This window comes from Halyomorpha halys, unplaced genomic scaffold (genome assembly GCF_000696795.3).
Source record: "Halyomorpha halys isolate HHAL.00 unplaced genomic scaffold, Hhal_1.1 Scaffold1047.1, whole genome shotgun sequence".
Taxonomy (NCBI): domain Eukaryota; kingdom Metazoa; phylum Arthropoda; class Insecta; order Hemiptera; family Pentatomidae; genus Halyomorpha; species Halyomorpha halys.
Genome location: NW_027113517.1, coordinates 494,579 through 511,507, shown reverse-complemented (window position 1 = coordinate 511,507; position 16,929 = coordinate 494,579). Strand labels below are relative to the sequence as shown.

The 16,929-nt window shown below is 27.9% G+C and overlaps 3 protein-coding genes across 3 annotated transcripts; 1 reads left to right on the top strand and 2 right to left on the bottom strand.

Annotated features, from left to right (window-relative positions):
- Nucleotides 1–464: 464 nt before the first annotated feature.
- On the bottom strand, nt 465–2,894 carry SmD1 (small ribonucleoprotein particle protein SmD1). The gene is made up of 4 exons (XM_014432333.3): nt 2,727–2,894; nt 2,542–2,618; nt 1,252–1,449; nt 465–689 (listed from the first exon to the last, which is right to left on the bottom strand). Exons 1-4 carry the CDS (start codon nt 2,738–2,740, stop codon nt 613–615), a joined length of 366 nt encoding a protein of 121 aa, XP_014287819.1. The 5' UTR covers nt 2,741–2,894; the 3' UTR covers nt 465–612.
- Nucleotides 2,895–6,028: 3,134 nt separating this feature from the next.
- LOC106688065 (uncharacterized) lies at nt 6,029–7,224 on the bottom strand. The gene is made up of 3 exons (XM_014432347.3): nt 7,052–7,224; nt 6,797–6,891; nt 6,029–6,671 (listed from the first exon to the last, which is right to left on the bottom strand). The coding sequence occupies exons 1-3, from the start codon at nt 7,085–7,087 to the stop codon at nt 6,500–6,502; spliced, it is 303 nt and encodes a 100-aa protein (XP_014287833.1). The 5' UTR covers nt 7,088–7,224; the 3' UTR covers nt 6,029–6,499.
- A 13-nt stretch (nt 7,225–7,237) lies between these two features.
- On the top strand, nt 7,238–14,899 carry Gmd (GDP-mannose 4,6 dehydratase). The gene is made up of 7 exons (XM_014432346.3): nt 7,238–7,433; nt 7,505–7,747; nt 8,341–8,533; nt 8,762–8,994; nt 9,063–9,278; nt 9,641–9,709; nt 10,828–14,899. The coding sequence occupies exons 1-7, from the start codon at nt 7,371–7,373 to the stop codon at nt 10,888–10,890; spliced, it is 1,080 nt and encodes a 359-aa protein (XP_014287832.1). The 5' UTR covers nt 7,238–7,370; the 3' UTR covers nt 10,891–14,899.
- The last annotated feature ends 2,030 nt before the right edge of the window (nt 14,900–16,929 follow it).

The following is a 16,929-nucleotide window of genomic DNA, read 5'->3' as shown; positions in this document are numbered from 1 at the left end:
AAAAAAAAAAAAAAAGAATTGTTTTTAATAGTTTAAACTTTAAATAAATAAAATTAGTAAGTTTAATAGTTTTAATCATTTTGATAATCATGCAGACTATTTATAATGAATTGTTTTCAAACAATAAGGGTTTCATTAATCCTAATTTTAAATTTTATGTATTAGAAAACATTTGAGAAAAAAAAAACTATAAAAGGAATTTGATGAGCCGTAATAAATAAAACATTTAATAATTTTGAATAATTATAAATACTTTAAAATTAATTGTTTCCAAAAAATATTGGCTCAGTTATTTTTAGCTTGAAATTGTATCCATTAGAAAAAGAAATAGAGGAATTTGATTAAACAAAACATGTAATTCTTTAAAAATGAAAAATATTTTAATACAATGTGATCAAATGTAATTAGAAAAAATTTAAAATCAGTGATCTAGTGGTTCGTAATATTAAAATCAGAAAATAAGGTATTGATTAAGAATTTATTTTTAAAAGTGGATAACTTACAGAATTCCACTTTGATAAACAAAAGTTGTAAAATTACTTCACACATTCACAGTAAAAAAAAAACAAAAAAAAACTGATATACAAAAAATTGAAAAAATATTTTTCTTCATCAGCGTCGAGCTCTACCTCTTCCCCTCCCTCGGCCTCTTCCTCCACGACCTCTACCTCTTCCACGTGGTGCTCCACCTAAAAATATAAAATCGATTAATTATATACTTAAAAAAAAATTAATATTACTTTGACGACATCATAAGAATGTAAATAAACAGTGAAGGGCCAGGAAAGGATCTAGGTGGAAAGTTTAGAAGAAAATTTGCTCATTAATGTGTTTTAGGAGTAGTAAAACTTATAATTTCATTATATTTTTATCATGCTCAATCTTTTTGGACACCTATCTTCACCAGTTATGGTCTTCATATTACCAATGTCTTGAATAGAAATGGAGGTGAAACATGCATTTCTGACAATTAATGCATTTGTTTTACCGAACAGGAAACAATGGACCATATATATAAAATTTAAAAAAAATGTATATAGGGCCATTAAGAGAGGGTACTGAATACAGTTCACTAAATTAGGAAGTTCAAATAAAAAGTTAAAAGATGAGGACGGGCTGATAAAAGAATAAATAGAAGCTTTGGTAGAAAATAAGGAATGGTAAATTAATGAGATTAAAAGATTCAATGAAAATGAACAAAAATGTGGTTAAAAAATGGAAATATTTTTAATGATATTAAACAATCATTACCTCGAGATGAGTCCTTCTTCTTTGCTTTAGCTTTAGGTGTGTCATCTATCAATAAGGTTTCTAGTGGTAATGAGTCGGGTAAAATGTAATAACGGATGTTATTACCCCTAATACTTAATGTGTCCAATTGTACAGGTTCTCTGTTTTTAATAGTCATTTTTACAGCTTTCAAGTGTGTATTCATAGCTACATCAACACCTGAAACAAGTAAAATATTTTTGATTCCAATTCCTTATCTTTTAATATAAACAAAAATAAATAGAAACAATACATATATTTTACTAAATATAGTGACTTCTAGGTTTCTTTTGGTGGATACCACTTGATATTAATTTCTACCAAATATGACTTGAAAATTAATTTAATGGAAGAAATTCTGTCAAATAATGTCCAAATATTTCGGAATCATAAAACCTACATTTTTGCTATCTTCTGTAATTTAAAAGTAAGATGAAGTATTGCAGGCGTGAACAATTTTAAATCTAAGATTTTAATAGAAATACATGTTTTATGATCCCTCAAGTCCAAACAACAAAATCTCACATCAAATTATTTTGGCTTTACAAATTGATACATAGAGGAGACAGAATTTAAAATTACACTATTTTTTATAAAACTGGAGGGAGATTTTGGATTATTCGATAAAAGGCCTCAACTTAATTGATATGGAATTAAAAACAATTAATTATAATATAAACAGTATTGGTTGGTCTCAAGATCATAAAATAATAGAAGTGAATCCTTCTCAGGACACCCGACCACCAAAATCTCAGAATTAGGCCCGGTCTTATCTTGCACTTAAAATATATACTAATAACAAGTAAAGAAGTAAATTAAATATATTTGAGCAGGCTTTATAAAATATTAAAAGAACAATTTTAAAGCAGCAGTTGAGAAATCATAGAAAGATAAGTTATCTCCAATAGTTAAAACATTATTTACACTATCTCACGTAAGTTTTTGAGCCGATTACTAAAAGCCATCAAAACCAAATTTGACTTATAAATGCAATATACTTTTACACAAAATTAATGGTAACAGTGTTAAATATATAACCCACAAAACGGACAAAATTAAATAGAAATGAAACATTAGCTCATCACTAAAGCATTTGTTATTTTAAACAACGAATAATTTTGTACAATACCAGAAATTTAATGCAACAGCGAGAAACTAATAGAGAAAAACAATAAGTGATACAGTATCTAAACACAGCATGGATATTAATTAATAGACGAACCAATCCTCTATAACATTTACTATTAAAACAGAATAAAACAATAATCATACCTGTTATGGTTCCATGGACCTGAGTACCATTCTTTAATTCAATAGTAACTGTTTCATGACTAAGTTTCATTAAAAACCTACAAAAATATTTTTATTAGCTTTGGGTAGTCAATATATCAAATAGTAAAGGCCTCAAAGATTAGTTTTATAAAAAATTAAGGTAAAAAAATAAAAAGCTTGCTTACTTCACTAACTTCATGATGAATATTTCTTTTAAAACATCTATTAAATGAAACCTACACTAAGTTTGTCTTTAGGCCGGTGTTTGGCCAAGCACAATCTACGCAATGTTACCAATGTATGAATATGTTATGATTTATTTTTCAGTATAAATATTCGAAAGAAAAAACATCTGCGTATGTAGAAATGCTATTCTATAAATTAAATATGTTCAAATCCTGAAACTTAAATATGATAAAAACATTTGTTAATAAATATTAATTTAAATGTGCATTGGACGATTTTGAAAATTAACGAATATTATCAATTCACTGTTAGCGATATTTCTTAAGCATTATGTTGAGTGAATTTACTATCTATTCGTCGTTAAATTCACTAGTTGTTAGTAAATTCGTCCAACGAAATCATGTTCATTGGCTAAATAGTAGATTATAAGCATTTCCCGAGAATAGTTGCACATTACTTGCTACTCTCTGGCCTGGAGGCTTTTTTTTTTTTAGATAGCAAACAAGCCATCATAGTTGCTTGGTTGGTTTCCCAAGAGAATGCCTGAGAGTTGTTGGAGACGGCTATCCAACTTTCAGCTAAATCTTATACCGTCCCGCCACGAATTATAAATAAGAACGACTAAATGAAAATTAAGAGTGGAGGGAATCCTTGTTTTAAACAGGAGTAGAGGGGAAACACAGGTTTTTTTTTTGGAGCCAATTTAGATTGGTAGTAGCGAATGGAAACTTTTGTGGGCCATAATCTCTCTCTAAGATTGTAAACTGTCTCAATATAATTGAGCCTTAACTTTTTTTTTAGGAAACCTGTAATTTTCTATGAATTTATGGCCACACCAGTAAGAGATATTACTTCGTCCATTCTTTCGACAATGTACTTTCAGTGGGACTGATCCCCGTGATTTTCTATATATCAGTAGGCTAATTGTTGCTAACCCGAACGTATATTTTAGACCAAACCGGATAGTTTCAACCAAAACACAATAATTGTTATTATTTAAGCAGAAGTTGAATTCGGTTTTTCTGTTTTTTAACACTTATTGCCTTAAAAGTGTAGGTTCATTGTACAGCATGTCCAGACAACGTTCTCTGTAGTTAGTGAAAGAACACAGCTGGAGCATAAAGCGTTGGTGTTCTTTATGAAATCATGAGGTTTGGTGCAAAAATCTCTATGCTCTATAAGAAATTGTTAATAGTAGGACAGAAAGCATTTATGAATGAATTGTTGGATAGAATTTTATCAAAGTAGGTCTATTCCTATTATTATCTCCCTCCATTCCACTTCTCAATGTTTTCTTCCATTATTATTCTCTAAGAGAAGATGGTTGATAATGCTGTCAGTAATGTTACACAAATAAGTGAAACTATCAATACTGACCGCACCCCCAACTTTCTTCTCTGCATATTAAATCTACAGTCAACTGTTAACACCTCATTAATATTCTCTTTCAATCGGTTGAATCTTCTTCAATCCTTTCTGGAATGTTCTCCGGAAGAAAAACACATCCTTCATTCTTACTATCATACTTTGTCTCATCTTAAACTAATAGAAGGTACCTTGCACCCAATCATGAGCAAAATTATAAGAGTTGTAGATAGAAAATATTTTGCTACTAACAGGCAGTTTCACGCCAGAGTAAGTGATAATCTGCATGTTGCTGGATATAGATAAGCCAAATATTGCGTTGATTTATTTGATTTTATGGTGTTGGCTTAGTAGATGTTCCTTGAAGTTACTGAATTGTTGATTTTAAATTAAAATTATGGTGGTTTATTCATTGAAAATTTCTGATGAAAGTAAAATATAGAAAATACTGCTAACCATACACATATCATATTTTAAAAGCCACTTCAAGTTCAAATTTTGTTGTCAGATAGAAATATAATGGAGGAATCAAATATTATTTACTTGAAATGGATACCATAATGCAATATTGTTAAAGACTAAAATCATTATTATTTACCAATAACAAAAGTTGATTAATGTGTATATGATGATCATAGATTCACTGACTGGACTCCAGAATATCTTCTCAAAAAAATTTATTAAGATAATTTTGATAAAACAATGAGAAATTTAACAATTTATTCTAAATTTGAACTAATTTCATTTTGTTTAATTAATCATATAATTCAATATTTTTGTCAAAGGATGAACTATGACAAGATTCCAGTCAAAGTTATAATTCTTTTATAAATGGTCTGTTCCAATGACCACTTTTTACTGTCAACTTTGGTTATTGGAACAGACCTACTAAATAACATTATCAATAGTAATAACTATAAGTTATTCATTTTATTGATTAAAATATTAGGTTGTAAAATAAGTTCATAGCGTTTTTTTAATGGTGTTTTCAATAAAAATTTCAGATTCTTGTAAATATTTTTAATCAATATGACCTATATTGATCTTACATGTTGCCATCTTTCAGGTAATTTTTTAATTCCGTCCTCTTCTTGAGAACTTCTCAGATTTTTGTGCAATGAACTCCTCAATATGAGTTTTGCAGTCCTAGAGCGAATTAAAGAGTTTCCAATTAAGCGAGTTCTGAAGGGCCCGAAATAAGTGAAAATCTGTTGTGGCAAGATTTGGTGAATAGAGTGGATGAGGGATCGCATCTCAACCATGGAAAACTATGCCTTTGCGATTGTGAGACACGAATGATTTGACACTTGCATGAGATATGTTAAGCGTTTCTGCGATATCCCTCTAGTGAGGGTTGTCTGTGACCAATGCTTGAATTTGGTCATTATCAACAGTTGAAGGACGACCCGAGCGTTTTGCGTCTTCCAAGTCAAAATTGCTGGTTCTGTACCGAGCAAACCACTTACAGACGATTTTTCTCCTAAGGCATCATCACCATACATACTGCAAATTTTGTTAACCATCTGAGCAGCTGTTTTCCTTTTCGGAAATAAAAAATAATTAAATGACTAAACAAATTTTTTAATTTTCCATTTTGAGCAAGCAAAATACCACTTAAAGATAAGTGATCTTGGTTGAAACTGATGTTTAAAAGCACCTTAACTATAACGTTTTTAGAATATGTTGACATTATTGACCAAGTAAACATGATTTTATAAACACAGAGAGGATTAAATTGAAATATTGAAAAACTCTACGAACTTATTTTATAACCCAATAAAACTACATGAAATAAAAAAAAAAATTAAGTTAAACAATCATCATATATATAATATAAAACATTTAAAAGTGGTAATTATAACAGACCTATAAAATAACATTATCAATAGTAATGACTATAAGCTGCTGATTTTATTGCCTAAAGTAATAACAATAATAAATATAAAAAATAATTTATTTAAAAATACAGAGGAAATATACAAATATATGAAAAATACAAAAATATATGAATTATAAAAATATTTAAAAAACTAGGGGGTACTCCCTATCCACATAATGAAGACCAACAACCATTTAGTAAATTATATGATTGGTCATTTAATTCTGCTACTTTTTGTTTGGATTGAATGAAAATGTAAAATGAAATATTTAATGTTGATCAATAAAAACTTTTTTATGTAATAGAGCGATGTAAACATTACATAAAATATTATTTAGGCCCAACAATCAATAAATATACAACTTAAAACATGGTCAGTGGAACAGACCTATTAAATAAAATTACTAATAGTAATAATTATTAACTCCTCATTTTATTGCATTGCGTAATAACTATATTCCATATAAAAAAAATAATTTATTTAAAAATATATAAATATATAAAAAATGTAAAAATTATAAAAAAAAATTATTTAGGTCCTACAATCATTATATATACAACATAAAACAGGAAACTAAAGAACATGAAAAGAACAACAATTATAAATGTTTTTCTGTTTTCACCATAACAATGTTTTAACTCATTTTCACTATCTAAAAGTTGTTTCTTGATTTCTGCAAGTTCTTCGTCTAGTTTTGTTCTGTAACAGAAAAACAGTTTTATACAAATGTTGGAAAGAATGAATAATAAGTTAAGAAGTTTCTAGGTAGGTATATGAATGATTTAAAAAAAAAAAAATCAATTTCAATTTGAAAAGTAACTTGCCTTTGCTCCATTGACATTTCCTTATTTCTTAACATCTTTTCCAAATATTCTACTCTATATAAATATATGTTGACTTTGTCTTGAGTTCGATTAATCTAAAAAATGCAACATTTTTTAATAGTTAAAAATAGGCTCATCCAACAAAAATAATAGATCAATTTTACTAACTTAATTTTCTTTTTCTTTATCATCTTCTCTTCTGTTGTGATAGTAATGCTTAAAATTATAAAACAAAGTTAGCAATTCCAAACAAACCTGTTTAGTATAAGAAGTGGTGTATCCAGCAGACATTGTACTGTAATAGGTGCAATATAATTTTTATAGTAATTTAAGTTTCCAATTGATTTTTATTTTGAACAGACTAATTTGAATAAAAGAATGACATTCATAGCAAGAGAAGGTGAGAGGTGTGAGTAAGGTTATACTTTACAAGGAGGTTCAGCAGAGGTTTTCCTTGTTAACTGGTGTTTTATCTTATCACTACTATTTTGAACTTCATTATTCATATATTATGGTATAAGTAGTTATGCCACATGCTTCCAACTGAGTTGTTAACTTTACTGAATGATACACAATGGACTGTGGTGAACCAAGCAACCAGAGGAAAATAGCATTAATTACTGGTATTACTGGCCAGGTAAACACAGGGGATTACTGTTGCTATTATTTTTAATTTGATTTTAAATTAATCTTTTGTTATGTTTCCAGGATGGTTCTTATTTAGCTGAGTTTCTAATAAGCAAAGGATATTTTGTTCATGGTATAATCCGTCGTTCTAGTTCTTTTAACACAGGAAGACTAGAACATTTATATTCAAAACCAGCTGCTCATCATGGTGGTCAGATAAAATTGCACTATGGAGATATGACTGATAGCAGTAGCTTAGTAAAAATTATAAGTGAAGTAAAACCAGCAGAGATTTATAATCTGGCTGCACAAACTCATGTTAAAGTGAGCTGTTTCTTTGATATCATTGATTATGCTTATAAGAATTAACTTTTTTTATTATTCCCTCCATCATAGGATTTCATTATATTGTTTTAAAAATAAATACTTTAATTTATTAAATATAATATAATTGAGTAGTGGAGTTTAAAATGTCCCTTGGCCATTTTTTCCAAATCTACATTAATTTTTTCATTTATGAGGGTCTGAGTAATTAAGTGCAAAAAAAAATTTATTCAAAACTCCTAAACCGTTTTAAAATTGAATTTGAACATCATCAAAGGAATACAATTTCTATAGATACACAGCTGTTATTTGAAGATTGTGTGTAATGGACAGAAAATGTTTTTCAATTCAATTACTCAATCAAAGGATTTGCTGTATAGAGGAGGTGTTAAGTTCACCATGGGAAAGTTTGGACTTATATATTCTGTTAATTAAAAAATAATTTTTCAATTTTGTTTCTGAAATGGGAACTACCCCCTTTTTGCAATAAACCCTTCGATTGTGTTATTTATAACTAATGATGCTTTAATAATTATGATTTAAGGATTTAGAATTAATTTGTAGATAATGATAATAATTGTGGGTTACTTTAGGTCTCATTTGATTTGAGTGAATATACAGCAGAAGTAGATGGAGTTGGAACATTGAGACTTTTAGATGCCATAAAAACATGTGGTATGGAAAAAAAAGTAAAATTTTATCAAGCATCGACATCAGAATTGTATGGCAAAGTTCAAGAAATACCACAAAAAGAAACCACTCCTTTTTATCCAAGATCACCATATGGTAATACTTTGAATTATTGCGCAATGTGTATATTTAAATAAAACTGAGTATATTTTTGTTAAACTATTTTCTGTAAATGTATATGCTTTTATGATTAGTTAACTATAAAATGCTTCAATTAATAATTCAATTTTTTTTAAAAATTATTTGCTGTACATCAATAGGTGTCTCTGATTTTCATGAAAATTTATATTTTATTGAATTCTGAGATGCATTGTGTGTTTCTAGCTTGTGCTAAGCTCTATGCATTCTGGGTTGTCATCAACTATAGAGAAGCATATGGAATGTTTGCCTGCAATGGAATACTTTTTAATCATGAAAGTCCAAGAAGAGGAGAAAACTTTGTAACGAGGAAGATTACCCGATCAGTAGCTAAAATATCTTTAGGGTTACTTGATTATTTTGAATTGGGAAATTTGGATTCGAAAAGAGATTGGGGACATGCTAAAGATTATGTTGAGGTAATATTGACTCTCCATATCACTGTTCTGATTTATAACATGAATTTAACAATTTTATTAAATTTCAGGCCATGTGGTTAATGCTACAATACGAAAAACCAGATGATTTTGTTGTAGCTACAGGAGAAGCTCATAGTGTTCGTGAATTCGTTGAAGAATCATTCCGGTATATTGGGGTAGAAATAATTTGGGAAGGGAGTGGTTTAAATGAAGTTGGAAAGGAAAAATTATCTGGAATTATTAGAGTAAAAGTAAACCCTAAATATTTCCGCCCAACTGAAGTGGTATGATGATTGATTAGTTCAATATATTATGTATTATTAATTTATTATTTAATCTGTGTCTTAAGATATGTAATATTTTGTAGTTATTTGTTTTCAAGTACTTCAGTACTCGATGTCTTACATCCTCCTTTTAAGGGACTTGTCCTGTTTATTGAATTTTATCATATCTTTAGTCCTATTTTTTTCGAGACTTACATGTCATTCTACTAGCATATTCGACACTGTGTGTCCCCGAAACAAAACAAATAATTACAAAATACTCATAATTCTTTTATTATTCATCTTATATTGCTTTATACGAAAAAAAAAAAAAAAAATACAATAATAACATGAACAGTAATTGTATTATTTTAATATTCTAGGAATCATTACTGGGGGACTCAACTAAAGTTAGGGAAGTTTTAGGTTGGAAGCCAAGGCTGAATTTCAAGGTAATGTAATGCATGAGAAATGTTGAGCAATTATATTATTACAAAATCATCTGGTGCCTTCTTGACCTTTTTAAAAAACAGAAATGAATTCATGTGTCACTAATCATTCCTATTCATGGTGTGTGCATACGCATATCTACAATTTTGCGTGAAGTTTCCATTGTGGTAATGTTTCTCAGACATGCTTGAGTACATAAGCAACATACAATTTTTTTAAATGGCTTTATTTAGGCTGTACTTTAAATTACACTTATATATTTTGATTACATCTTGAGTATTTTTAAATAATAGTATTTGTTAATTAAGAGAGATAGTTAACCGTGGATGATGTACTAGGAGAAGATGGTTGGGGTGCGGTCAAAATGAAACACAAATAATTTAATGTAAATAGGTTACATTAACTTATTATATTTCATTTTGACCGCACTCCCAACCATCTTCTAATAGTATTTGTTGTATATAAAAATGATGAAAGGCATTTGGATACATTTTGATATGTACAGATATTTATAAAAAATCAGTTTGTTTATCTGCCAACTAATGTGAATAGGAATACAGGGTTCTTCGTTATTATTTAGTTATGATAATAAAATTTGAAAAATGTCTTAAATGGCATATTGTTTTTTATGAATTTGTGATATGAATTTTAGTAGAAATAGGTTTTCTTTTGTCTGTTATTAATATTTAAATAACTAAGTGAAAGGTATTTTTTTTATATCTCTCAGATAGAATATAGTTTATAAAAATATATTGTTTATTGGTAACATTTATTTTTTCATATCCTTTCATTACCAACGTATGTAAGTCCCTTTGAAACTAATTTTACAATGTTTCTCCCACAGTTCGTTGTCACTTTTTTAAATTTCCCAAATAGATTTTTAAAAAGTTTTACATACCACTCTCACTATATGACCTGATGGATTATAGATTGCAGAGTTATGTTTTAAAGAATGCTATGACATAATAAAAAATTCATGTTTTAATCATATTATTTTAATTTTATTGGGGCAAATATGTATTTTTTATTGTATTTTGGTTGAATGTATAATTTTTGAGTGCTATTTTATATCAATAAATTTCTTAATTTTTTCTGATTGTTATTTTATTGTGGTTTTTAGGAACTTGTAAAAGATATGATGGAAGCTGATATTAAGTTAATGACTTCAAATCCTAATGCTTGAGCGGAAAGAATGAAGATATGATTGGTCTGTACTTTTAGGAAGCATACGTGGAAACTGATTCTTTCCCTCTACCAAAAATATGCCATATTTAAGAATGTATCAACAGTTATAAATATTGAGATGACACTGACAGTTGTTGGTCTCAATTCTGGTGATTGTCGATACCAATGCACAGAAGATTGTTATTGTAAATACTGTATTGATATCACTTTGGGCTAGCTAAGGCTATTTTGCTTTATTTCCAGCTCTGGGTATGTATTTGATCTTTATAAATTGTAGCGTTACATTGCAACAGGTGTTATTTGAATGCAACTAAAAGTTTCTTGTAAAAAAAAAATTCAAAAGTTACTTCTCGTTCCTGTTGAAACCTTTGTTATATTTGATTCTAGTTTTTGTTTATTTAATATTCATATTTCCATTAATCACTTCCTATTTTTTGACAAAAATAGTTGTGAGTGACCACATAACTGGTGCTCTTTCAATTTCACAAAAAAAAAAAAAAAGAAAAAAGAAAAGAAAAATGTTACTAATGCATAATATTATTATGTTATTAACTCTTCAAGGACAGAAAAATTAATTTTTGACTTTTATAACTAGACTCCATAGAAAGTAATTCTTATAAATCTCGTTTATTGTCAAAAACTTTAAATCTTTTCTTAACAATAAAAAGTACGGATGAATAGTATCATTACCGTTTATTTGTTATGAAACGGCTTAAAACATTCAATATAGAAGCCTACTTCGCCATTTAAGCACCAAGTTTTTACATTTGATCAACAACCCTCCCTGATACAATTTCTACTTTTTTTTCCCCAACTAAATGATACAATTGATCAAACCTGATGTCTAGTACAACGTTTCTAAAAGAAGTTTACTGACCTACCGATTTCAATTTAACTTCAAATCTTGTAAGGTAAACTTGGCTAAGTTTTTTTTCTAAAATCTACTTTACCACGCGTTTACCTATGTTCTGTTTGCTTATACAAGGGTCAAAGAATGATTCACCATTTCCTTATGGCTGTGCTCCCTCTTGAAGGGTTAATATATTTTTCTAGCAATTAGTATTTTTGTGTAAAACAATTAAACAAAATAAGAAATTAAGCAAGATATGAACATGTACAGAAATTAACATCTCCTATTATATCAAAGTTCAAAGATTAAAATTGCGTGGCCATGTTATGAGAATGAGTGATGATAGAGTTGTCAAGTCGTATACGAATGTCCAGAATGTTGGGGTAGACAGAAGAACCCGATGGAAGGATGGAGTGGAGCAGGATCTTCGGTAACTGTCTATCTCTGTTATACAAGAGACAGAGAGGATTGGTTGGTGGCCATTGAGCAGGCCCAGGACACCATTTTTTTATTTGTGTCCATCATTAATTTCAGTTTGTCTAACAAAAGGTTAAATTAAAATATGAAGTCAGTCCGAGGCTTCATTAAGAAATACAATAAGATCTGTTGAGGCATATGTGACATTCTGTCTCAAGTGTCCATCATTAATTTCAGTTTGTCTAACAAAAGGTTAAATTAAAATATGAAGTCAGTCCGAGGCTTCATTAAGAAATACAATAAGATCTGTTGAGGCATATGTGACATTCTGTCTCAATTATATCAAGGATCTATCTGATTAATTCACATTCTCCTCTTCAGCAAATTTATGAGTAAACGTGAAAAACTCCTAATTACAATAAAACAAGGTTTTTAAACTTTTATTTTTTTCCTGAAAATTTAGTGTAATTAAAAAAAAAATTAAATCTGTACCGCTACAACCCATGAAGGATTAGGGATGTAGAACTTTGAAAGGAAGTACTGTTACTAGACCAACGGTTGTGCAAGTAGGTGATTTTGTCAGAATTATGCTCTAGAAAATATAGTGTAATCATACATTATATTTTTTAAAAAATTCAAATTTAAACCTTCTTATATTGAAATTAGAGGATTTTCGTGTTTTCAAAATAGATTACTGAAGTGTATGTGAACTCCAGAGAATGTGAGTTTCGCATTTATATCCTCCATGTGTTATATTGTTTAATCAAAGTGGATTAACACATTCCAATTTTAGTTTATTTCTTTAGAAATTTAATGTTCTGAATTTTATGTGGTAAATTATATTAGAGTATATTATTAAAATTGAAGTTTGATATAAAATTATCAACTAAAACAATGCAATTTCAATTAAGAAAACATTAGTTTGGCAAATAAGTCTCTTCTTTCTTTCTATTTATTTAGATTTAAAAATTTTTTATATTTTTTGTTGCCTGTTGTATTGTTAAAACCTACCAACCATCCTAAAATTGCATCGATTAACTTTTTGTATGGAACTTTTTATATAGGGGTCGATATTTGATCCTTTGATCTTCATATTACTGATCTTGTGTTCCAGGACTGGATAAACAGGTGCTCATACTATTGTTCTGATCTTATTAGTGAGTTGTTAATAATAAGAGAAACATTTCTGTGAATCATTTTTTAATTAAATCGGTTTAATATTTTTCATTTAATATGGAGGCATATATTGGATAAATTTACCAATTTTCTTGTGACTTCACAAAAGAAAACTGTGAGCCATATGGAATATGGGGAGGATATTCAACAAGAATCCACATACCACAATTGGATGGCTCTGTTTAAAACAGGATATTTAAGAATCAACCATGCTCTTGTCTCTTTAGGTATTCTATATAGACATTGTTAAGTTCATCATTAACCAAAATTCTTCTCAGTCAGCACAGGTTATTGCACATAAGAATCTGAAACCATTCGCACAAATTTAATTACTTTTTTCACCTGCCTATTTAGTCATCCGTAGTACTAAATTCTTGGGCAAAAATTTTTGCTTTTCCCACTATCGAAAATGGGACTGTTTTCATGTTTGCTACAGTCCAAAATGTCTGTATGATTTCATGAAAGGGAAAGTAATTTATCAAATAATATGTGGATACTGTAAGCCAGAAATTTTTTAATGAGCTTGGCATCAAAGTTGAGGAAAAATCAAAGTTCTAATGTAATTAAAACAAACCTAAAAAAAAGTAACTAAAACAGGACTTATTTGCCACCCTAATAAATTACTGATGAGTATTTCGTGGTTAATTATTATTGAAAAAGTATAGCCTATATTTAATTTTATTGAAACTTTTATTATTGATTTTCAAATTTCTGATAGAAAAATTAAACATTCCTTTTACTATGAATTTTAAATTAATTATTATTAATCAATCTTTTTTTCAAATGTCATAATTATTTGTTACATGTATTTTATATTTTATCTTTAAGATACATAGTAGACAATTCCAATTTGTCTATAAATACAAACTTATTATTTTTTTTAAATTATTGTATTTAAATTTGAATGTTGTTGAAATTAGCATACATTATTGTATTACTTGTTAACCTTCTTCTTAGCACAGGGACATTGGTGGTACCATTACTTTCTTGAATTTCCTAAACTGTTAATTTAAACATTAATAAAAAAAAATTAAAAGAATGTATTTTGTTCTTTAATCACTAATTGCCAAGGAAAGGGTTAAAATATTTTGCGATCAAAGCTTCTTCCAGATGTTCTATATGTTATAATAATTTCCTATAGAAAAGAGTTTTCAAAAATAAATTTAAGATTAATTTAAAATAATAATTATGTGGATATTATTTTTTATAAGTTGAAATGCGCACATTTATGACAGCTCTTTTTTTTTTTTAAGTTGAAGAAACCTTTTGATGTGTAGACTGTCCACGTTACATGATTAGACTTTTGATGACTTTTAATTGTCTTCCTATTAAATTATATTTTTATGTTTTGGTTTTTTTCTTGTAAATGATTTATTATTATTTTGTTTTAATTACTGTTTGGTGCCATTCCCTTGATTTAAAGATATTTATAACTTGACATATGTTTTGGTTTTATTTACTAGCAATATGCCATTAGTGATAAAGAAATCATGTATAAAACAAACTAAGATTGGTTTTCATACGAGCTAGAGACATTATTGAATAAACATTTTCGAATCCTTTACTCCTACTTCCCTATAGTATAGTATTTTGCAGAAGCTTCCATGCCTTTCTCTCTATTACTTGCCTAAAGGTTGATTTATGTTAGAACGTGGCATGTATGACATGTCTTACAAGATATTGAATATACCTTACAAACTGTAAGAAGCAGTTTCCTAAAATGTTTTCTTAATATTTTTACTAAAATAGAATCGAATTCCACTGTTTTAAGGTCAATTAGTTGAATTTATCTTTATGAAGTGATCATTTTATTCAATCCACATCTATCTTGTTACATTATGTACTCAATTTTCTTAATGATAACATTTTAAATTAGTGTTAATTGTTTTAATTAATTAATGATTAATTTAAAAAAAATAAAATAAAATAATTATACCTTAGAAATTTCATATAGTCTTACCTATTACTAAAAATTACATTGCACAAAAAAAAAAAAAATTGTGTAAAGGGTTTATAGTTTTGGTTAGGGGTGGCATTTTTGTTTTTATTTAACTTTGAGCACTATTTTATTGAAGTATTTGATCTTGTGATGCTGCAAACCAAAAGTTATTTTTATAAGTTATTGTTAATCTGTTGTTTTTTATAATGATTGGATGACAAGATTTCTAGACATTAATTAATTTAGCATCACCTTGAACTATATTATAGATAGGATAAGTTTTTATGTAAACATGAAACAATGATTGGGCATTGAGGTTTTTCTATGAAGTTCCTTCTTATTTTGGTTCATTAATTATCTATTTGACATAAGATAATAAATGTTTGCCAGTTTATGCCTGATAGAAACTTTTACAAGTGGTTGTATTATTAATACATAACCACTAGGAGAAATTTAGAATAAAAAATATTGTTATTTTATATCATAAGATATACGATTATGTTCAGATAACTTTATTTTTTATATAATTGATTACTGCATTTTCTTACGATATATTCATGAACTGTGTGTATCGTTTTGTTTTTAAATATTTTGTTTGTCTCATTTTATTATATTTTTAAAGTCTGATCTTTTGATTATAGAATATTTTATTAAAGCTATTACTTATATTTACATGGATTTTTTTTTTTAAATAAAACTTTAGAATTAATAAAAACTTTTATTTTATAATTTTTGTGTTTATTTCTTACTTCATCTATGTTTATATATATATATTTTAATATTGGTAAAGAACTTTTGACAGAATCTTAAAAAAATGCTTTTAAGTCCAAGAAGAAACATATCTTGTCAATTAATCATCGTTCTGATTGAATATTGGATGACTAGAAAACTTTTAATTTAAAGTCATCCAAGTACTTTAGGGAAAAAAAATGACTGTTTATAGAAAATAAATAGAAGAAAAGACCTGCAATATTCAAAAACCATAGGTGAACATGTAATGTTTATTTTATTTATTTATTTTTAAATTCATATCCTATATTATTCATTTTAGTAATGTTGATGTTTTAGTATAAAACCAATGACAGCTGAAAGAAATAATATATTTTTAAAAGTAGCATGTCTTAATCATTTCTTTGGTTTTCATGAATTTTCTCAATATAATGAACCCAAAATGTGTACTGAGGCAATGACAATTTATAAAACAATTGTGCATCTTTGGCAAACCTTTCCTAAATTACCCAGGTTATTTAATGTATTAAATATATGTATATACTTTCTGAGGCTAGATGGATCCCAGAAGGCTTCCGAACCTGCGGTAAATAACAGAATAAGTATTTATCTGTCACAACTGGATTTGAACCCAGGTCCTTTGAGTTAGCAGCACAGTGCCTTACCACTGAGCTACCCTATGGCAACCTTAAATTAAATTTCAATTTGAAATATTTAAATTTAAAAAAATATAACAATTTAAAAAAATATTTAATTGTGCTTTAAATATAATACATGCTCCCTTATGTTTTTACACAGTTTACAACTTGTACTCATTCTGATGCTTCTCACGAAATAAACTTTCTTTTCAACTGTTCATTGAATGTCAATTAATACAAAATTAAACTAGTAAAGAATTATTTGAAATAAAAGTATATGAGTTTATA